General features: G+C 37.5%; 1 protein-coding gene across 2 annotated transcripts in view; it reads left to right on the top strand.

Annotated features, from left to right (window-relative positions):
- The window catches only part of zbtb20 (zinc finger and BTB domain containing 20), a 53,268-nt gene extending 29,559 nt beyond the window's left edge, over positions 1–23,709 (top strand). For both annotated transcript variants that reach the window (XM_035771796.2, XM_035771797.2), the window contains exons 4-5: positions 3,016–4,545; positions 11,210–23,709. In XM_035771796.2, coding sequence (XP_035627689.2) covers positions 3,036–4,545; positions 11,210–11,739 — 2,040 coding nt within the window. In that variant the 5' untranslated portion in view covers positions 3,016–3,035 and the 3' untranslated portion in view covers positions 11,740–23,709. The remainder of the gene's footprint in view (positions 1–3,015; positions 4,546–11,209) is intronic.
- The last annotated feature ends 376 nt before the right edge of the window (positions 23,710–24,085 follow it).

Below are 24,085 nucleotides of genomic sequence, written 5' to 3'. Positions count from 1 at the left end.
TTTCTGTGGTTGGTCAGTTGGTCAGTCTGTCGGTAGTTAGGCTACTCTGGCCACTGTATCTCTAGCTACATGGGTGTGTTTGTAATTTATTTATAAATATATACCCAAGCTGTCCTGCTGTCACAGCATGTTGCAGTCATCCCATTTGTTCTCTTTCTGATTGTATTAAGCCTAATGGCTGTGATTAGAGGATGTTTGTTTTAATAGGTTTTTTCCCAGTTTTATATATTATAATGCTTTCGATCAATTGTTTTCCCAAGAGTAAATAAAACTAAATGGTGTTCATTAGTTCTTCCCTTGGTTTTGATAGCAAGTCTTATATAAAACATGAAACTAAATAGACATACTGTAGATTCAAGGCTTTTATTTTCTCTGGCAGATGGTCAAAGGTAATCACTTGACCTAAAAGCAAGGCATGGCCATGAATATACATTATACATTATCTAGGAAGATCTTGATGATTGTGTTTAACATTAAAGGGAAGATTGCAGAATTAGGTTGCTGTTAAACATTCGGATTGAATTTCATCCTTCCAACTAAAATTCCCAATACGACATATCACTTTACATTTGTATTTTGAGAGAAATGTATATTTTATCCGAATTTGACAGAGGTCATGTCAGAAAAGCGTTCGGATAAGTGACTTTAAGAGAAGGACACAAGTGAATACACAGCAGGAGTGAGGCCACTGTCCACATAAGACGGTAAGGACCCCCATCATAGCATGTACAGCATTTCTCATACAGTTACACAAAATCAAGATAAACCTTATACCATCATAGTAGACATTGAAAGTCTATAACCAAAATGGCTAAACTATTGGCCAATGGTAGCTATAGCTAGCTGCTAACCTGAGTGCTAATGTTACTAACGTTATTAGCAGCAGTAATAGTAAATCCAGGTATAGTGGCTAACACAAACATTGGCTACCATGATATCCTGCAAGTTTTATCGGCCAAGAAAGATCAGGCAGTACAGCTAAAATAAAGGCCTACCTTGAAATAAATAATGACATTAATCCGATTGGTATTTGACCATTCATTTCTAAAAAAACGTACAGTGTTGATGGGTTGTTGTAGCTTGCTTGATAGTGAGTTAGCTTATTCCATCCCCAAACACCATGTTAGATCTGAGTGGGCCAGTTAGTTTTGCATGGCCCAGTGCACTTAGATAGCTGGCTATCTTCATTTTTTAGAATCTACTAACAAGATAACATGACAAAACTCTTTGGGCACTTTAGTACCTACTTACTCGATTAGCCTCCATCACCAAAACCACCAGCCGGCTGTTCCTTTCTTGACGTCAAAGCTGCATTGTATTGTTGGTATAGGAGTTTTTGATGAATGTAATTCAAATTGCAAAAATATTTTATCCACTTTTGCATAAAGACCGTTTAAATGGAATATATTCAATCTACGTTGTTAGATTTTTGGAATATATTGTATATCATGCCACTTTTCATTTACGATTGCATAGGAGAGAAGTCTGATTTAATTGTAGTTTTACTGCTATTGCATATGATAATTACAAGGGTGATAGTAGTGAAAGGGGGTCAGGTGCTGTAAGAATAAACGTGTGTGTGTGTGTGTGTGTGTGTAAGTGAGTGAGTGAGTGAGTGAGTGTGTGTGTAGGTGTGTGTGTGTAGGTGTGTGTGTGTGTGTGTGTGTGTGTGTGTGTGTGTGTGTGTGTGTGTGTGTGTGTGTGTGTGTGTGTGTGTGTACAGTATGTACCCAGAGGGTAAAGGGGGAGGTACTGTATAATAGCCGTGGTTTCAAGAACCCTTGTGCTCTGGGTGTGGGTTATGTGGATGAATGAAATTATGTAAAACATATACGATTGTATGAACAGGTGTTCAGTCTTACAGAAAAGCCATTCATGTTTTTATAAGGACAGTATAATGTAGAGGCTGTTTGCTTGAGGGCTAATGCTAAATAATATTTAGTGATTTGATACTTGTTCTGCTATCAAAGTGGTTAATAAAATATGTTATTATGGTGAAATGGTAGAAAACCAATTTAATTCATCTAGATTCCATGTGTGGAATGACAAAGCTATTGGATGCCATTGTCTTTCATTGTCATATCCAGTCTTTTCAACTGATCTTCAAATGTCAGCTAGAAAAGTCAAGCATTATTCAACAAGTCAGTTATATATTGTCTTTGTAGCATTTTGTTCATACTACATTTACATGTCTAAGAGGAGCTTTAACATTGCATGAATTGAGAGCAATACTGTTACGCTTGGAATATAATGGAGCTATCTTTGAAGATTTGTTTAGTTGCTGAGACAATTTGTAGATATGAGTTTCAGGTACAGTTTGTGTTCAGGGCCACAAATCCATTCATGAGGATGGCGTAAACATTGTCAGAACAAATTTTAGCAAAGGACTCTGGCACAAATACCAGCTTAATTTGTGTAATGTCCCAAAACTGGGAGAGCAGAGGTAAGATAGTTAGGGAGCACCATCACTGAGCACGCAGGTGGACAGCTGATAAACTAAGCCTAATAGTTTAAACCCAGAGCACCACCTACTGGGGGTTTAGAGTCTCAGAGAAAATCTACCACCAGACTTGTAAGATGGGAACAAAACTAATGAGATGGGGATCCATCTTGATTGTCTCTTTCGCTCTATCGCGCTACAGATCCTTTGTTGTGCAGTTTTGTGCAGACATTCATCCAACTACTAACCAGCTAGCTAGTTTACCTTGACTAATTTGATTGTTTCAATAACAAATGCCAACATGTTATGAAAATAAGATGACCACTGAAATGTGAGGAAAGCACATGGGGTGGATGGAGAAGGTCATTTGTTGAAATTGATTCAACTTGGCATTTCTGTGCTAAATAACCTGATTATGTCCCTGCAGTGCAGCTATGTTCCATCTTAAAATGTATTTGATAATCATTAGCATTTTTTTTGTATTAGATAGTACTCATCATGTGGCCCACATTTTTACTTTCTAAAGGTTTATTAATTATTTTTAAAAATGAAGCCTTTTTTTCTTCTGTGTCCAGGTGACATCTGTTGCAAGGGGATGACCGAGCGCATTCATAACATCAATCTCCACAACTTCAGCAATTCTGTACTTGAGACCCTCAATGAGCAGCGCAACCGCGGGCACTTCTGTGACGTGACTGTTCGGATCCATGGAAGCATGCTGCGAGCCCACCGCTGCGTGCTGGCCGCTGGGAGCCCCTTCTTTCAGGACAAGCTTCTCCTGGGCTACAGTGACATTGAGATCCCCTCGGTGGTCTCGGTGCAGTCCATCCAGAAGCTGATAGACTTCATGTACAGCGGGGTCCTGCGGGTGTCCCAATCAGAGGCTCTCCAGATCCTCACTGCTGCCAGCATCCTGCAGATCAAGACGGTCATCGATGAGTGCACCCGCATCGTATCCCAGAATGTGGGCCTGGCCGGTCCAGGGGGGTTCCCTGTCAACCCAGGGGACTCTGGGCAGGAGACGCCCCGGGGCACACCTGAGTCAGGCACCTCTGGGCCCAGCAGCGATGCAGAGTCAGGGTACATGCAGGCCACATCCCAGCAGAGCCTTGAGCGTGCGTACACATCGCTGTACTCCTACTCGGGCCTCTCACTGCAGAATGGAACCCGTGAGCGCTCCCACTACGTAACCAGTATGACAACAAGCTACGACCCAGCCCTGAGCATGCAGAAGGACCAGCACGACCAGGACCCGCCGTGGATCACCCGCATCCATGAAAGGTCACAGCAGATGGAACGCTTCCTCTCCACCCCTGAGACCACCCACTGCCGCAAGCAGCCCCGACCGGTACGCATACAGACAGGAGGCATTCACATAAAGCAGGAGGCAGAGGATGAGTACAGCTGCTATGGTATGGATGAGTGCACAGAGGACACTGACCACGTTGAGGGTGTGGAGACTGAACCGAAGGGTGAAAGCTTTGACTCAGGGGTAAGCTCCTCCATTGGTACTGAGCCAGACTCCGTGGACCAGCACCAGTACCCCGTGGGCTTTGGGAGGGAAGGAGGTGGAGAGGGGACCCCAGTGCAGATTGAAGTCGATGACTCCTCCCCAGAGCAGATTCATGAGACGGAGGAAGGGGGCACATCCCACAGCACTAGCGACAGTAACATGTTGCAGCCCCTGCCCAACCCAATCATGGCCCAGTCTCTGCCAAGTGCCCTACTCTATATGCGTCAGGTAGAATCTCACACCAGCAATCTGAGGATGCCGCTCACCATGACCAGCAACACCCAGGTAATGGGCATGGCTGGCAACTCCTACCTGCCCACTCTGTTTCCCACACAGTCGGCCAGCAACAACAAGCCCTTCCTCTTCAGCCTGCAGCAGCCCATGGGAGGCCAACAGCCCCAGTTTGTGTCCGGGCCTACCCCTAGTATGCCCCCATTCCCTCAGCAATTGACGGTACAGCAACAGGCAGCGCGGGAACAGCAACAGGCGGCCTCGATGGGACAGGGGGAAAAGAAGCCCTATGAGTGCACTCTCTGCACTAAAACCTTTACTGCTAAACAGAACTACGTCAAACACATGTTTGTGCACACTGGTGAGTACACTGGCTCCGTTTCAAATCATTTCCCTATATATTTGCAAACATAAAAGACAAACACAATGAATCATTATTTTAGTTTAGATGTAGCAATGGAATTTTTCAAAACTAGGCTGAGACAAGGTCTCTTTCACAGATAAGCCCTATATACACATCAATACACATTAAACACATCACTATACACATCAATATACACTATACACATATTATACACTATACACATCAATATATACATCACTATAAACTATACACATCAATATACACATCAATATATACATCACTATAAACTATACACATCAATACACATTAAACACATCACTATACACATCAATATATACATCAATATACACTATACACATCACTATAAACTATACACATCAATATATACATCACTATAAACTATACACATCACTATAAACTATACACATCAATATACACTATACACATATACACTATACACATCAATATATACATCACTATAAACTATACACATCACTATAAACTATACACATCAATATACACATCAATATATACATCACTATAAACTATACACATCAATATACACATCAATACACATTAAGCACATCACTATACATACACATCAATATACACTATACACATCAATATATACATCAATATACACTATACACATATTATACACTATACACATCAATATATACATCACTATAAACTATACACATCACTATAAACTATACACATCAATATACACATCAATATACACTATACACATATTATACACTATACACATCAATATACACTATACACATCAATATACACTATACACATAAATATACACATCAATATACACTATACACATCGATATAGACATCAATATACACAATACACATCAATATACACTATACAAATCAATGTACACATCAATATACATTATACACATCAATATGCACTATACAAATCAATATACATATCACAATAGAATATACACATCAATATACACTATACAGATCAATATATAAACCAATATACACATCAATACACATATCAATATACACTATACACATCAATATTCACATCAATGTACACTATAGACATCAATACACACTATACACATCACTATGCACATCAATATACCCTATACACATAAATATACACATCACTATACACATCAATATACACGTCAATGTACAAACCAATATACACTATACACAGATATGTAAACACTATACACATCACTCTGCACAGCAATATACACTAAACACATCAAAATGAACATCAACGTGCACTATAAGCAACAATATACACTATATACATCACTATACACTATACACATCAATATACATATTAATATACACTATACACATTAATATACAAACCAATATACACAATACACTACACTATACAAATCAATAAACACTATACACATCACTAGACACTAAACACATTACATCAATATACACTATACACATCACTATACACCAATATTCACATCAATATACACTATACACATCACTAGACACTAAACACATCAATATTCACATCAATTTATACTATACACTATACACATCAAAATATACATCACTATACACATCAATATATACATTAATATACACTATACACATCAATATACACAATACACTACACTATACACATCAATATACACATTAATATACACATCAATATACACTATACACATCACTATACACCAATATTCACATCAATATACACTATACACATCAATATGCACATCAATATACACATCGCTGAACACTACACATCAATATACACATCAGCATACACATCAATATACACTATACACATCAATGTACACATGAATATACACACCAATATACACATCAGCATACACATCAATATACACTATACACATCAATGTACACATGAATATACACACCAATATACACATCACTATACATTAATTTACACATCAATATATAAACCAATATAAACTACACTATACACATCAATTCACACATCAATATAAACATCACTATACACTAAACACATTCATATATACATGAATATACACTATACACATCAATATACACGTCAATATACACAGAAATGTACTCTATACAAATCAATATACACTATACACATCCCTAAACACATCAAAATACACTCAAAATATCAATATACACATCAGCATATGCTGGGGAGGCAGGTAGCCTAGTGGTTAGAGCGCTGGGCCAGTAACCAAAAGGCTGCTGGATCAAATCCCTGAGCTGACAAGGTAGAAATCTGTTGTTCTGCCCCTGAGCAAGGCAGTTTGTTCCCTGGGGGCAGAAGACGTGGATGGCAGCCCCCTGCTGATTCAGAGAGTTTAATGCGGAAGACACATTTCAGTTGAAGGCATTCAGATGTACAAGTGACTAGGTATCCCCCTGTTCCTTATACACATCAATATACACAACTCTACACTATACACATCAATATACACTATACATATCAATATACACTATACACATCTATATACACTATACACATCAATATACAAACCAATATAGACTATACACATCAATATACACTATTTACATCAATATACAGATCAATATACAGTACCAGTCAAAACTCTTGGCATTCTCTCAACCAGCTTCACCTGGAATGCTTTTCCAACAGTTTTGAAGGAGTTCCTTCACTCGGCGGTCCAACTCATTCCAAAACATCTCAATTGGGTTGAGGTCGGGTGATTGTGGCGGCCAGGTCATCTGATGCAGCACTCCAACTTGCGCAATTACTACAAAATATCTCAAAAGTTACCTGTAAACTTTGCCAAAACATTTCAAACTACTTTTGTCATACAACTTTAGGTATTTTAAAACGTTAATAATCGATCAAATTGAATACTGGACAATCTGTGTTCAATACAGGAAGACAACAAACTCACGCTACTTTTCAAGTCATGCTCTTCTCTCAAAACGTTGACTTCAAATGACACTCATTCAAGATGGCCGTACTTCTTCATTTCACAAAGGAATAACCTTTGTGTCACCAGTCTAAAGACTGGTGACATCCAGTGGAAGCGGTAGGAACTGCAAACAAGTCCCTTAGAAGTCTAGTTTCCCAATGAAAACACATTGAATAGACAGTGACCTCAAACAAAAATAATCTGAATGATTTGTCCTCTGGGTTTTGCCTGCTACATAAGTTCTGTTATACTCACAGACATGATTCAAACAGTTTTAGAAACTTCAGAGTGTTTTCTATCCAAATATACTAATAATATGCATATCTTATATACTGGGGATGAGAAGCAGGAAGTTGAAATTGGGCAAGCTATTTATCCAAAAGTGAAAATGCTGCCCCCTATCCCGAAGAAGTGAACACTTTTTTGGTTACTACATGATTCCATATGTGTTATTTCATAGTTTTGATGTCCAAACTATTATTCTACAATGGAGAAAATAGTAAAGAATAAAGAAAAACCCTTGAATGAGTAGGTGTGACCAAACGCTTGACTGGTACTGTACATAAGGGATAATCAACAAGGGGCTATGTGTTCTATAGGAAATAATGAAGGAGGTGGAATGTGTGTTCCAAGACGTGGAGTGGAACTGACCATCCATGGAGTTGCATTAGCTCCTCGTTGATTATCCCTTATGTACAGTACGAGTTTGGTCACACCTATTCATTCAAAACTATGAAATAACACATATGGAATCATGTAGTAACCAAAAGTCCTGAGTTGATTATCCCTTTCATACCATGGCTATAATTTCATACATTTGCCACTAGAAATGAGGTTAATTTGCCAGTAGACATGTGTTCAACATCCACTGAAGTAGCTAGAAAGTTGACTAGATAACTACAGTAGTTGCTGTGGTAACCAAACAAACAGACTTGCTAGCTTGATATTATGAAAACCAGTGGTGTAAAGTAATTAAGTACTACTTAAGTTGTTTTTTGTGGTATCTGTACTTTACTATTTATATTTTTGACCATTTTTACTTCACTACATTTTCCCTGACACCCAAAAGTATTCGTTACATTTTGAATGCTTAGCAGGACAGGAAAATTGTCTAATTCACACACTTATCAAGAGAACATCCCTGGTCATTCCTACTGCCTCTGAGCTGGTGGACTCACTAAACACACATGCTTCATTTGTAAATGATGTCTGAGTGTTGGAGCGCCGCGCCCCTGGTCCTAAAAAAATGTCTGGTTTGCTTAATATAAGGGATTTGAAATGATTTATACTTTTGATACTTAGTTATATTTTAGCAATTCCATTTACTTTTGATACTTAAGTATATTTAAAACCAAATACTTTTAGACTTTTACTCAAGTATAATTTTACTGGGTGACTTTTACTTGAGTCATTTTCTGTTAATTAAGGTATCTTTACTTTTACTCAAGTATGACAATTGGTTACTTTTTCCACCACTAATGAAAATCGAATTCAACAATACCAATACTGTTTTCAATTTGACTTTTGCTTTCAAAAGCAGCTTAAACAAAACATGTAAAAATGAACTAAGGCACATATACCAGGTTTCTGGTATATGGCCAAAAGGCTGTACTTTCAATGCTTTCACTGCAAAAGGCTGTACTTTCAATGCTTTCACTGCAAAAGGCTGTACTTTCACTGCTTTAACTGCAAAAGGATGTACTTTGGCACGACGCATCTCGGTGTATATTGGCCATATACCACACACCCCTCAAGCCTTATTGCTTAAATATACACTATACACATCAATATACACTATACACATCACTGTACACATCAATATACACTATACACATCACTATACACATCAATATACACTGTACACATCAATATACACATCAATATACACAACAATATTCACACAACAAGCATCAACACAATCATAGAGAACAAACATCTTCAGTACAAAGGTGCTCAATCACCCTTTATTAATTCCATCCTAATAAATGTGTATTTTGTTTAGTTGCTTGATGTATATGGGTTATTTCTTGATGGGTGGATGGCTGACTCTGATTCAGAGGGGTTGGGTTAAATGCGGAAGAAACGTTTCAGTTTATTGAATGCATTCAGTTGTACGACTGACTAGGTATCCCCCTTTCCCTTTATACAGTATATTTGTTTTCTGTGCATGAAAGAAGTAGTGATTTTCAGGGATTGACATTAAAGGTTGTGCTACTGGCCAGGCAAGTGAACTTTCTGGTTTCTTCCCTTATGGAAGGAATGGCAGTTGGGCAAGTTGAGCCTTCTCTGTGGTTTCCCCATTGGTCAAGTTGAGCCTTCTCTGTGGTTTCCCCATTGGTCAAGTTGAGCCTTCTCTGTGGTTTCCCCATTGGTCAAGTTGAGCCTTCTCTGTGGTTTCCCCATTGGTCAAGTTGAGCCTTCTCTGTGGTTTCCCCATTGGTCAAGTTGAGCCTTCTCTGTGGTTTCCCCATTGGTCAAGTTGAGCCTTCTCTGTGGTTTCCCCATTGGTCAAGTTGAGCCTTCTCTGTGGTTTCCCCATTGGTCAAGTTGAGCCTTCTCTGTGGTTTCCCCATTGGTCAAGTTGAGCCTTCTCTGTGGTTTCCCCATTGGTCAGGTTGAGCCTTCTCTGTGGTTTCCCCATTGGTCAAGTTGAGCCTTCTCTGTGGTTTCCCCATTGGTCAAGTTGAGCCTTCTCTGTGGTTTCCCCATTGGTCAGGTGAAAACAACCAAACTTTCCAGTAGCCTAAAATGTGTATTTTTGGTTCCACCCAATTGTTTATTAAGTGAAAGAGAGACAATTTATGGCACTTTATGGCTCTAGCTGTTTGCACACAGAAGTGTCATAAATTGTCATTCCATGGAGGGCCAAGTGTCTGTAGGTTTTTGCTCCTCCCTTGTACTTAGTCACTAATTAGTAAAGAACTCCCCTCACCTGGCTGTCTAGGTCTTCATTGAAAGGAAAATGCAAAAACCCACAGACACCCCTGACTTCAAAAATGGGGAGGAACCATACATATCTGTTGTAGGTTACCTTAATGTCAATCCCTGATTTAGATTCAACTGATCTATACAAATGAGTTATAAGGCTCTGTCACATTGAAAAGTGAACTGTGGCTACCTGCATCATGTAGCTGATTTTTGATTACATTATAGTGGGTGATATATAATGCCCTGTATGGTTGCCCATTAAGCTTGTTCTGTATATCACACATTGATTAGGTACTATTTGTCATTTTAAAGTATCAGTGGGTGGTTGGTGCATAAATATTAAAAGTAAAGAATAGGGAAGACAACACCGAGCAGGATGTTGGAAGGGGTTCAAATTTGACCTGAATTCATAATTGGGCCATTTAAGAGCAGAATGAAAGAGCAGTGAATATTAAAAATTATATTGTTTTTGATTAGTTTACAAAATATATTCAAACTGAGATACTCGTTCATACACTGATAACATGTTAATGAGTAAGAGGGAAATATCGGTGCCTATTCAAATGTAACGAATCAGACACTGGAGGATGAGCGTGTCCATAAACAATGGCTGCTTGACAGTGAGTTCATGGACTGAGGTGTTGGGTTTACTGTTGTTTTGTGATGAGCACCGTCCTCGTTAATTAGCAAAAATCATGCAACATTCTCAAGGCTACATTCGAAGAATGGAGCTTCACTGTCAGTCAGTGTTCTTTGTTGTTTAGCAGGGTTTTGTGTTTTTCTGTCTCCTTTTTCCTCCTAATGACTGTGACTTCTTTGTACATCCAGGTGAGAAACCACATCAGTGCAGCATCTGCTGGCGCTCGTTCTCCCTGAAGGATTACCTAATCAAACACATGGTCACTCACACAGGGGTGCGTGCCTACCAGTGCAGCATCTGCAACAAACGCTTCACCCAAAAGAGCTCCCTCAACGTCCACATGCGGCTGCACCGTGGAGAGAAGTCCTATGAGTGCTACATCTGCAAGAAGAAGTTCTCTCACAAGACCCTGCTGGAGAGACACATGGCTCTGCACAGCACAGGGGGCGCTGTCACAGGTCTGTCGGGGGCAGCAGGCGCCGGTGGTCCCGTCTCCATCCCCATGGCCGTGCCCGAACCTGGTGCCGGCGTGGTGGCCCTCGCCATGCCCGTCGGCGGTGGCGCAGGTGTAGGGGGTGGGGTCGGACCAGGAGTGGGTGTGGCTGCGGAGGCAAGCTGCCAAGAAGGGACCACCTACGTGTGCTCCGTCTGCCCTGCCAAGTTCGACCAAATTGAGCACTTCAATGACCACATGCGAATGCATGTCTCCGATGGATAAGTACAAATAGATACACTTCTTTAAAAAATATTAAATGAAAAGAAAAATGGCACTAGATTTTTTTTATTTTGAGGCATGAAGAATAATCAGTATAGACACTGGCACATTAAGTTTCCCAGAAATGAGTTTTTTTTGTTATTCTAAAAGAAAAACAAGATGGTGGCCTTAAGGCTTTGTAGTTTGATATTGATCCACTGGATGGATCCTTACTACAGGCCTCTAAATGTATGCTTTCCTAAAATACTGATTTATGTGTTGAACACTACCGAAAGGCCTATGAAAGAAACACACACACATACACAAATTCAAACTCACACACCTATATACAGTATAAATATATCTTTGTATGAGTGTATGTGTTAATCTGTGTATGTGTGTACTTGTGCGTGTGTATTTGTATGTGTGCGTGTGTGTGCGTGTGCAAACATTGCCATGGAATTTGGAACATGGTAAATGTAATCCCATATTGACCGTTTTGGACACTATTAGGAGTCCAAGCTTACTGTGGTATAATTTTCACAAAAAAATATAAAAAATCTGGCTTGGGCTAAAGATTCCCTCTGAAAAATATTGTTGGTCACAAGTTTGCCTTCTTATGTAGGGTAAGAAAAGGAGAGTAATTAATTTGACACTGGGTTTTTATTTATTGTCATTAAGGTATTGAGGGATTACAATACAGCTGTTGTGAAGGTACAAATTGATATTAATAATTGTACTGAAATGTAACTTCCTGTGAGTGGGTATAGAAATGGGTATTTAGTATATGTGTTATTGTCCATGCATTTTGATGGTTCAGGTTAAGTTTACAAAATTAGGGTTGTTGATAAGACAGTATTTGAGCAAAAATGTAATATTATTAGGAGTTTATTTCATTTGCATACACTGCCACTAATATCTTAGAAGACTGTTAAGGCTATTAGACCTCTTCCATTTACAACATGTGACATAGCAAAAGACTAAAGGTTCTTCTTGACATAATGAGGTTATAAATGATTGTTTAGTTCTACAAATAGGATTTGACATGTGCAGTTGTAGCAGGCTTGATTGAGTATGCTACCAGACTCATCTTGACTGCTGCTTCGCAATCTGCACCAGACTGTTATCAGCTGTAGATTACAACATGATTGGTCAATATTACTATTAACGTTTAAATTAAGAAACTAAAATATATTATTTGATAATGGAATGGTTTACCAGGATAGTATAAGACAGCTGTCAGATAGATTACCGGTAAATTGAGTGATTCTGTGAACTTGCATTGGACAAAAATATAATTGTATGACCTAAATCTCTGTATATCCTGTTCCTATGGACATGACACAGCTGTTTGAGCAGGTGGAGAAACTAAAATGCACTACTCCTGAAATGTTAGCTCCACCTGGTGGCCCAAATGGCATGTCACGTTCGGACATTTAATACAGACACCGAGACAGACGAGGCAAAAGAAACCACAATAACATATAATCCCGGTCAATAATTACTTCATAATATAACACAACTTGCAGATGGACTTCCAAGACAATAAGATACATTCCTGATTTCACAGATACCTAGACACAGTGTGTACAGAATAGATTTGGGAGTAAAGCAAGTGTCACGTCACTCAAAGGCTCTGCTCTGATATTTGGCTTCCTGTTCATGCATTTTATCCAAAATAAGACACACACGTCTGCCTGCAACTGCAATCTGAAGATTTTGCTCATTTCTTTGAGTAGACACCTTTTTAGTTACCATGACGAGATAGTAACTTACCAGAATTACAGTACAGTCTGAAAACAATATGTTGTAGATAAAAACAAAGTGCTGCTTTGCACATTTTCTTCAAATGCCTGTGCTTAATATTTTATTGTTTTACTTAATAAATGAAATTCTATTATTTTCATTTGTTCATTTTTTAAAGGAAAACATCTTTCTTAAAAGCTTGATAAGAGGACTGCATTATTTTCTTGCATAGCCTATATGTTGCACTGCTTGAGCCGATAAGTGCACTACTGTTACCAGAGATATTATAGTTTTAGAGAAAAATAATCATTTTTTATCTAATACTTTGTTGTAGAATTAACGAGTTAGAATAGCTTTGTTCCATTTTACGATAAGGTCATTTTATGTTTCTTAGCTTTTGTTATCTCTTGTTATTATATGTATTTACTTGTGCTGTGTTTGTGCAAAGCGTTTAGTTCTATTTAAATGTGATCCATCGTGTTTTCAACATTTTAATGTATTCTTTTCAAGAGGTAATCCCCTTCAACAGCAGTTATCCCATTGCATACATTAGAACAGATGCTGAATTTTCATACAAAAGCATTCATGCCAAACTAAATTCCCCCAAAAAAAGAAAAAAATATTTTATAGTGTCCTTGGACATAAATTATGTGGTTTTTTTTAGAACAAGTTTCTTTAGGAATTACAGGGTGGGTGGGAGATTGTACGCAGCTATTATTTGCTATTTGTAAATTGTACACAAGTCTGCATCTCTTGTGTTTGTCTGTGTGAGTGTTTGTGTGTGTTGTATAATCAAACTGTTGGTGTCCCAAGTGGAGGTGTAAAACCTGAACTGTAGGGCTTCCTTTGCAATATGCAGTGCAGGTACTGTGAGACGCAGCTTTAGCTAACCCTCTTGGGCTAATAAACACATTTGTTGTGCACATTTACAAAGACATCTATTGATCAAATATTGATAGTGGTAAATACATTGCCCCGAGTGGAAGAAGTGCATGGCATCTTGTGCCTAGTGCTTTAGTTAGCTTCAGCTGGTTGATATTTGGATAAGGCCTACCTAATACTCTTCTATCATCTTCACCGTATTCTATCTTTGTCTCTTTCAAATTGAAAACAAGGAAGTGATGAGGGCTATTAGTTAGTAATCAATCCCAGAGTTTCCTCATATCATCAGAGCGAGGGCCTTGCATTATGTTTCATAGAGTTTCATCTGGTCACTGAAATAGCATGTGGTTGTCAAGTAAAGGGAACAATATATGTGACTTGTGATTGGGCCGCAGTTTGTTATCCTCAGCTGCAGAGGTCTCTATCGGGAACACAAGCCTATAAATGCTTCTACTCTGTTGCTCCCATTGCTACTCTGTAGGACCAGGAACTGCATGTCTGCATACAAGGTTAATTGTGTCTAGTTTTAGAGGACTCTGTAGTCTCATGTTTGATGAGACAAAGTCCTTAACAGATGGTTACAGTATGTAAGGAACTGCTGAGATCTATTTTGATCACATGTTATTGCTCTGGCATACAGTTGTTGTTGGTGGTGATAGTGGTGGTGGTAGGGGTGGTGGTGGTGGTGGTGGTGGTAGAGGGAGTAGTGGTGGAGGTGGTGGTGTTGTCTGCTCTATGGAACAATATAGAAATGGTCAACCAGCTAGACAGAGCAGTACATTCACCAAGTTAGTCCCAGTAAACACAGTAAGAACCATGCACTGTGAACTAAGTCCAACCTTCAGTTTCAGAAACAGAATAATGAATGCTAAACAATTTAACCATCACTTATTTCTTATGAAACCAAGACCAGACTATAGTTGCTTCCAAATGTATTATCAGTGAGATAAACTAGCATTATTTTGACCACTTTGCAGTCTCTTACAGTCAGCCTAAATGATATTTATGTAATAAATTAATCAAATGCACTATTGACTGTAGATGTTTTTCTAAAGTACATTTTCTCGTTGTCATAGGTTGTGAAAAAAGATAATAGCAAAGGAATAGTTTAATGTTGGTTTTGAGATATTTCGAGAGTGGATTTGGGCTATATAAATCACCCATATTATCACACAGCTCACGAGACAGGTTCATTTGAAACATAACATAATCTTTGACAATACTGAGGTATAGACCTGTTGGCTCTCCCCTGCCCATAGATGGTTGACCTCACTTATACCTATGTGTGACTTACAAGCAGACGTTTAGCATTAGTATCATCTTATGATACTATACATTGACATGACATAAGAACTTTCCAGGATTTGTTTTCCAACAACGCCATGTTTTGTCGGCAGTCCCTCCATGGCCTTTCTTGTCATTCTCTCTTTTGTTTGATTAACTTATTGTACCAGTGGCTCATGTCATTGTGTTCAATTAATAGTTAGTTAAAAAGTTGGGAAAACATGCAATGCAACCCTGAAATTACGCCCCTGTCGCTGTTGTCCTTGGTTTATATACTATAGTCAAGAAAGAGTTTAGAATTTATGTTTGTAAGATTACTATAACATAATGTATTTTTCAGCTATACAATATATTCACAAGTATAGAATTAGTTAGAATTAAGCCTACAGCTTTTCGTTTGGTGTTTTAACTATCATGTTCTTATATTTCACGTTTTTACTTAATTGTAGAGACACAGGATCAGTTTTGCAGTGTGTTTGAATCATCTATGTGCTTGTGTGTTCCAGGGCTTTAATTTGCCTGTTTTTCTTGCAACCATTATGTACCGGTGCATTTGTAAATAGTTTTTAGTTAGTGGGCAAAGGATAGACAGCCATTGAGTAAGACATCGTAGCTTGTCAGAAGCGCCTATCTTCTCGTTGGACATGAACCCTCTTTTCAAATGGGAGATACTGTACTTTCAGTTGAAGACAAAAAATAGGAAAATATAACAAATGTAGTGCGAAGACTAATGTGATGTGATCAGTTACTAGTATAGCTCTTGTGACTAAGCAGGCTTTTAGAGAAAAACCCATGCTGTTTATCTTACAGTTCCTGATTTACTTTCCTTCAGTGTCCTCACATTCATTTTATTCACTCACCTAGAGTAGTAATACGTAGTAACTCAGAAACTAACAATTACCATGACAGTAATCCTGCTGGCATACATTATACAGATACAGTCCAACTACGTAATATCAGTTGAATCTAAAGTATATATACACAGTTTTTTTAATCAATATGTTCTTCATCAACAACTTTAACACATATAATGGAAAGCGTTTGAGATACAGACAGAAATGTAACTATAGGAATATGCTTTGAGGGATATAAGGAGTATGCCTAGCTATCAAGTGCCTATTTATACATTACTATACTAAATCTTCATAAAGTAGTTTTGCTCTCCTACCGTACATTTTTCAAATATATACAGTCGCTATATACACATGATAATCTATACACAAATTATAACAATATTTATACTACTACAACAATGTTGGTCACAGTCATAGCACAGTGCATCCTAAGAAAGCCCTTTAAAATATCTTTATCCGCCTCAAATCTTCTATTTATATAAGATAGATTTGTTATTATTTCCTGCTGACATACTTAGTTTTATAACTAGTACATAGGAGAAAACAGCTAAGATAAACAACTGGAGTTCATGAACTGTAGTAAAGATTCGCTATAAGGGGCTTGGCCATGAGGCATTCAACTAACTCTTCTTCATTAAAACAATGAGTAAGCATGTGTAGTAATATGATATAGTAGCTAGTCCCTATCTTAATGTTTGCCATTACAAAAACACAACATTGTTTTGTTCGTCTAAAACTACAGGTATGTGTTCCGAAAGATTTTGAACATTTTTGCGTAGTTTGCCCAGGTTTGTAAGCACACCTAAATTGTCATGACTTCTGGCTTATCAGCACCAGCCATCCTTCTTCTGCCACACTGAATGTCTATAATTACATTTGGGGGGGTTTTGCTGTTAAAAATAATATAAATAGTAGTCACTAAACCACTTCTTTTCTTACCTTTCGATTTTTGTTTTGATGCAAAATACCTACCACAATCAAATGTTGTCCTTAGACATAGCCTAGCTGTTCTCTCAGAATACAGTGATTATGATCTCACATAAGACATGCCAGTCAGTTGAGCACATTCCTTGTGTTTGTTCTCTGGTTGTAGCTCATAATGATGGATAAAGTGTATACTATTGTCTTTGTGCTGGTCGGAATGTTTCAGACCTAGCAATCAATGATACTACTCGGTCCCTGCAGCTAGCTACACGTGCGCGCCTACGTTACTGTACTTGATCAGTGACATCAGTGCAGTGCTATATTTGCTTCAGCTACTACAGCCTACAACAACACAGCAATATCAGTTAGAAGTGCAATCAAGTTTTACATGAAGAGTACCAAGCATTTGTCTGAGTGCTAGCTGTAATTGAAAGTGTCCTTGTAAGCAAGAATCAGACCGCTAGCAGTCTTGTCATAATCTATCATTTTATGAGAGTGTTACTCTACAATATGATTTGAAATCAATATTCACCAATTCTGTGTCTCTCTACCTTGAATTGATAAGGAAAGTTAGTGTCATAAATGATTAGGACCCAATACCCGCAGCATATCTGAAATATGCACATTCCTGTAATGTCCAGAACATTCCTGTCCCTAGTCTGGCCTCACTCTACGAGATTATGTTGTCGATTATTTCAGACTCTGTAACAAATGATGTGACCCCAACAGCCTTACTAGGACAATAGATCAATGACTTTCTTTTCATTACTTGCTGGTCTGCTCTGCTGGTTATTTTGTCATGTGACATTTTCCCCTCTACGTTGGTTTACGTTTAGTTGAATCTCCACAATAATCATCCTCACATTTATTATAGTATCACTGACTTGCTAAACTGTATATGATTGCAGATCCGTCTCAGAAAAGCACTGCTTAGCATCTCTGGAATTGATGGTCCCATCATTGGATTTTTTAAAGCTTCTAACCATAGTGCAGAGTATGCCCCTGCATAAAGGAAAATGGCCTGCTTGCTACCATGGTGTGTTCTTCTGGAACATGGTGTGTCCTTCTGGAACATGGTGTGTTCTTCTGGAACATGGTGTGTTCTTCTGGAACATGGTGTGTTCTTCTGGAACATGGTGTGTCCTTCTACCTATCGGATTGTGTTCCATATGCAATATATCTCAAACTCTCCCTTAAATGTCTCTTAGTTACGGAGAATACTGAGTCATCTAGAAGATGTGGAGTTTGAAAGGTGCTGAATAAAAGAGCCTCAACAGTAGCTTGCTTAGCACCTTGAATAATTGTCTTGGGGCTTTCAGCAGGTCTCTTGCACTTCTCACATGTCCAAAATATAATTGATGTCTATGGTGAGACTAAGCAACATGCACTGCACTGTGTTACCCATATGTTTCTCTACGTTTGTCTCTCTTTTACCTAATAGGTTTGGTGAACATATTTCTGACCACTTTCTGCCGTGTACCAGACATACTTGTGGTCTCAATCAGCATGCAATCATATATAATTAGTTTGGACATGCAGAGCTTCCATTACAATACGTTGCTTGGTGTTGTTAAAGGTGCCGGTGGTAGTAATGATTTGTTGTGATATGAAACCAAACCATCAGGGGGCTATTGAACATGTTGGATGACATATGCTTGTTTCCGTAAACACCAAAGAATGTTGAGAATATCACAGTGTCTGAATTTCAAGCAGAAAGAACATTATCTGTTGTGTAAGCGATAACAAAGACTACCAAGATGTACGTTCCTATAAATTTGTATGTGTTCAAATCTGGAAAGATGGCTCAAATTATATTTTCTTTGATACTCAAGACAGGGTGCTTGTGAAAATGCTTTTCTGCGTTTTGTCCTCTGATCGCTATTGGTAGACTGTAGTTTAATTGTTGTGTTAATGTGCCTACTGTAGACCAAAATAGCTTTTCTAAAGAAATTCAGCAAAATATAAAAAGAAACCTGACACGTAGTTGTTGTTGTAGAACTATAGCATGTTATAACATGAATAAGATTGTAAATGTTGCATTGTTCCTCTGCTTAAAATTAATACTCAATATCCATTCGTTATTTTTTCTACACACACTTAGCAAATTGATTTAGGCTTTTCCAATACACATTTGATTTTGTTTGATTGATCCGTTTATCTTTGTTTAATCCATTTGTCTGTTATTCCAGTTTTCAGTAATTCATTTCTTCCTGCCATATTGTTGATTTCAAAGCTTTTATTCTCTGATAAACTAAATGCACTCGATTAGCGGAGAACTGATACTAAATTGACATGCCATGCACAATTTATCTGTTTGTCTGACTAATATTCTAAAGACATCTGTCTCAAAATGTTAATCAAACATATAGTGGAAGATCCATACCGAATTTAGACGGTTTTTTCAAACTTTGAGGTGGACCAAAATATGAGTTGCTTTTGCACATACTTGTTTTGCAATGTGTTTTAGCCATTGAGTAAAAGAGTAGGAAGATTAAACTTGCCGCCTCCCATAACAACCGAACCAAGCAACACAAAGAGGCCTAAATCTGATTCAAGGGCAAATGATTTATCCCACAATACGATATTATAACATTTTGATGGCTTACCTAGAGCCTGCTACAGATACATTTCCCCCAGAGAGCTTTAAACTCAAAAGCCAGCTGACATTTGATGAATAATTAAGGCAAAAACAACAAAACGGTGTAAAGATATTACTATTAATTGAGTTGTATTAACATCTTGATGAGTTGGACCAAATTTCTTATCAGTTGGTAGCATACAGTACATGATGTTGATTACTACATTATATATTTGTTGTAATATGAATTGTTCATATCAAAGAAAAATGTAAACTGTTGGAAAATATGTATTAGTAAAATGTCACTTATTGTGGAGGTATGACACCATTGAAAGTTTTTTTCAAGCTGGATGTTTGAAATATGATTAGTGATTTGGGTCATGCTTCTTTAGTGTGGTAGTTGCATGAAAACAGTGTCTACATTGGACATTGTAAGATCCACTCAGTGATGAATCAGAAAGTCAGTATGCTCCCACAGTACATGTGTAGATTTATGTTACAGAAAGCTTCAGTTTTTAATCAGATATTCAAGCTTTTTTTTCTGCCATCTTAAAGCTGTTTATTTAACAAATGTACCTGCAGTGAAAAATAAGTTGCACTTACACATATATATATATATTATATATATGTGTGTGTGTGTCTGTGTATGAACATGTATTTAATTAAGAATCTTTTGTTAGGTTTTGTTGCCTGCTTTGGCTTCTGATTTCTTTATCTTCCTGATCAAATACTCCTTATATATTAGAATAATAAACTTGGCAGAAGTGGAGCTGTTGTAGTAAAGGTATTTAACATCACAAATAAGCAACCCTGACTTATATGCTGCAGTAATGTTGTGTTTTCAGTTTGTTTTCTTTTATGTGTGCTCTAAGTTGGTTGGTATTTTTATTACTCTTATGAAACAACCTTGTTTGAATTGTAAGACTGCTGTTTTGAAATAGGTGATGAGTTTTTTTTATGTATGTATGTAGGTAGGTAGGTATGTAGGTAGGCTACAAGGAAGTTTCATACTTTGACTTGTCAAACACTGGACTGGAGTGAGTTTTCCAACATTTCCAAGTTGAGAGCTACTATATGAGACATGAACCGACTGCACAGAATACAGCCTTATCGCACCCATTACCTGACAGACAGAGAGGCTCCAACCTGCTACAGAAGGAATAGTGACTTCTCTGATTGGAAATTATATTTCCACCATTTAATAGATAAGGTGCTGAAATATATCTGCCAAAATGTTGCATTTGTCAGGCTTATAAAATCTGGCCACCATAATTATACAATGATTTCAAAATTCCCTGTTCTAACAAAATAAGTAAATGCTAAAATATCAAAAGGGATACCACTTAATAGCAATTCATTAATCAAAAGAAACCACTTGGTATATGTTGTCTTACTATGTCAATCAAACATATAGATTGAACCCTGTAGTGATCTTAATGTCAGAGTCTTTTTTAGAGCCAACTACCACTTATCAAACCAGAAAAGAGATTTGCACTAAACATATTTTGGTCTTCGTTGATGGAAAGCAATATGACACAGAACAATTGACACATTCTTCAAGCCACAGTATCTCAAAGAAGAGAGCTGTCTGTGCACAGGGGTAATGCTGTGTAAAAGGTGATATTTCAAAGGTTTGTTGGGGGAAAAAATTGTGTAAAGGTACAGAATGGAAACTTGTTGTCTTTGAGACGCACATTATAAACTTGGACACGCACACATTGTTGTTCAGAGTTGACATATTTGACCAATCAGAAGTGTCCGAGTCTGAGGTGCATAGTTTCCTCTTGTGATTGTTTTGGAGAAAATGAAACGGCTCTTACTAGCCCTAAATGAGGGACGGGAAGGAGAGGAGAGTTACAACATATCCCATAAACATGCAATCATTGTAAAATGTCCTCATCAAAAAGATAACGGAACAAAAGGTAAAAAAGGTAAAAATGTTACGTAGACACATTTTTTTCCCAAATGATTCCAACATAGACATTAAACTTCCTCCATGTTAAAACATACAGTTTTCTTCACTGATTTACTCATTTTTGTTTTAAAACACTCATATGATCTGTAAAGATTCAAGGTCAGTTCAAGGTAATTTTTCTGGGAAATGATTGATTAAAAATATTTATGAATAAAAGACTACAACATTTGTGTAGTAAAACACTGATGGGTGGGAAATGCAACTTTCCTTGTCAATTGTAACATCAGTTTCGCCATCCAAAGAATCAAAGCCCACCCACATATATTGTAATTCATAATTATCCATAAGAAAATAGACAAGAGTTAGTGAGGTGAAATATTGTTGACGCCTAAATGTTCTTTATTGAGAATTTTAAATCATCAATCATTTATGATAGCAATCATGACAACTATGATTTTTGGTATCTGGAAATATTAGCTTTCCTGTTATTAGGACTACCGTTTTGTGGTGCTGCAGTTTGTCTAAATATGTTGCGTGTTAGAGGAAGCATAAGTATGTGCCTTCTTGTAATCTCCTTGGTGAGCTTGTTATTATTGAGAAGCTTAAGCCAGCCAATTGTGTTTGCACTAAAACCAAATTGCTTTTGTGATGTAGGCTATTTAAAGCAAGCTTGTTGCGTCACTTTAACCGTACAGTATGCATGAGGGTGAAATTGGTAAGTGATAGGGCTAGAGCTCCCATCTGTTGAACTAGTGCAGCTTAGGGAATCCCCTGAACATATCAGCTTTGTACTGCGTTCAGTTTTTGATTCCATCTCATTCATTACTCTTCTAAATTATCACAGACACATGTTCCACAGTAAATAGTCTCTGTGGAATATCCACACTCTAAAAGATAAGTAAATAACATAAGAAATCAAATACAGCTCTCCTTTTATATTTGTTTCATATGCCACAGCTGAACAGCTGCATTACTGTAGTAAGAGATATTCAACCATTCTCTCAGCCCATGGAGGTGCATGATTACAAGAGGTCGCCTCGAGACTTGCTCAACGTTATTTTTATGTTTTGTGAAAGTTTCTGTTTCTAAGTTATTTGTGTTTGATTAAATCTAAGAGAAAGACCTACAGTACATGCTTTGAGTCTTACAAATGCACCTTATTCATGTCAGTCTGAGTGGAAAAGACTGGCTATGTAATATCTCTGGTTTAACACCTTACTACACAGCATGTTTTCACTTTATGACAGTTTTGCTATTCTTCCGTGCATATGATTTCCAAAATAAACCTTATATATTTTGTGAAAATGTTTAAAGGGATGTGCCAAAGTTTGGAGGCGATCTCCCAAGTTTTTATGCTAATTATTTGTTCTTTCTTCCTCCTTCAGTTATCACAGTGGTATGTCAAACCTTTCCTATCAATGTGTGAAAGCAAATTATTTCAGCAAACAGTATCATTACCTGCCATTTTACAGCCCTGTATTTCACATATATTTACCAGTGATGTGTATTTGTTATTATAAAGAAAAATAGCCGTAAAGCTTCATTATGTTACATAATATTGTGACTTTTTTCGAAAAACTGTGAAGACTTATCTTGCATATACTTTATACAGAAGTATTAAGCCTTAATACAAAAGACTAAAAAAAGTGAGGAAGAATAAACTGATTGTTGCTAAGTAAGGATGATTTTTTGTAAATGTTACCAGCACTTTTTTTGTAATTTTCACTCTGAGGTATTGTACAAGTTCACGCTGTTTGTGAAGTTTGATTATGAAGGAATAAAAACTAGTACTTTCCTGTACTTCACAGAAAGTAATGTTGTGTTTTTATTTCATTAAAGGATTTGCTTAGTGGACCAGCCATATGTTGCTACTTGATGCTTCAATAATTCAAAGGTCCATACTACATTAAAGCCACTGATTTCCAAATAATTTAAACTACTGAAATGTACTCTTTGATGGTCAGCCTATGCAGAGTGTGGTTTTGATCATGTTAAAAAAATTCATCCCCAGACCATAAAGTTCAAATCTTTAGTTCAAGAAAAAATAAACATTTTATGATTCAAGACATTAGTTATTGTTGATTGCACCTTCTAGTTGGCTATATATAGCTGTTCAGGAAACTACATACCTCTCCAGAATTAAATTATGGAATTAATTTAATGCCATCAGATGGCTGTATACATTGT

The sequence above is a fragment of the Oncorhynchus keta genome, chromosome 6 (genome assembly GCF_023373465.1).
Source record: "Oncorhynchus keta strain PuntledgeMale-10-30-2019 chromosome 6, Oket_V2, whole genome shotgun sequence".
In the NCBI taxonomy this organism is placed as follows: Eukaryota; Metazoa; Chordata; class Actinopteri; order Salmoniformes; family Salmonidae; genus Oncorhynchus; species Oncorhynchus keta.
The sequence above is the reverse complement of the archived record's forward strand: the minus strand, read 5'-3'. Positions and strand labels throughout refer to the sequence as shown.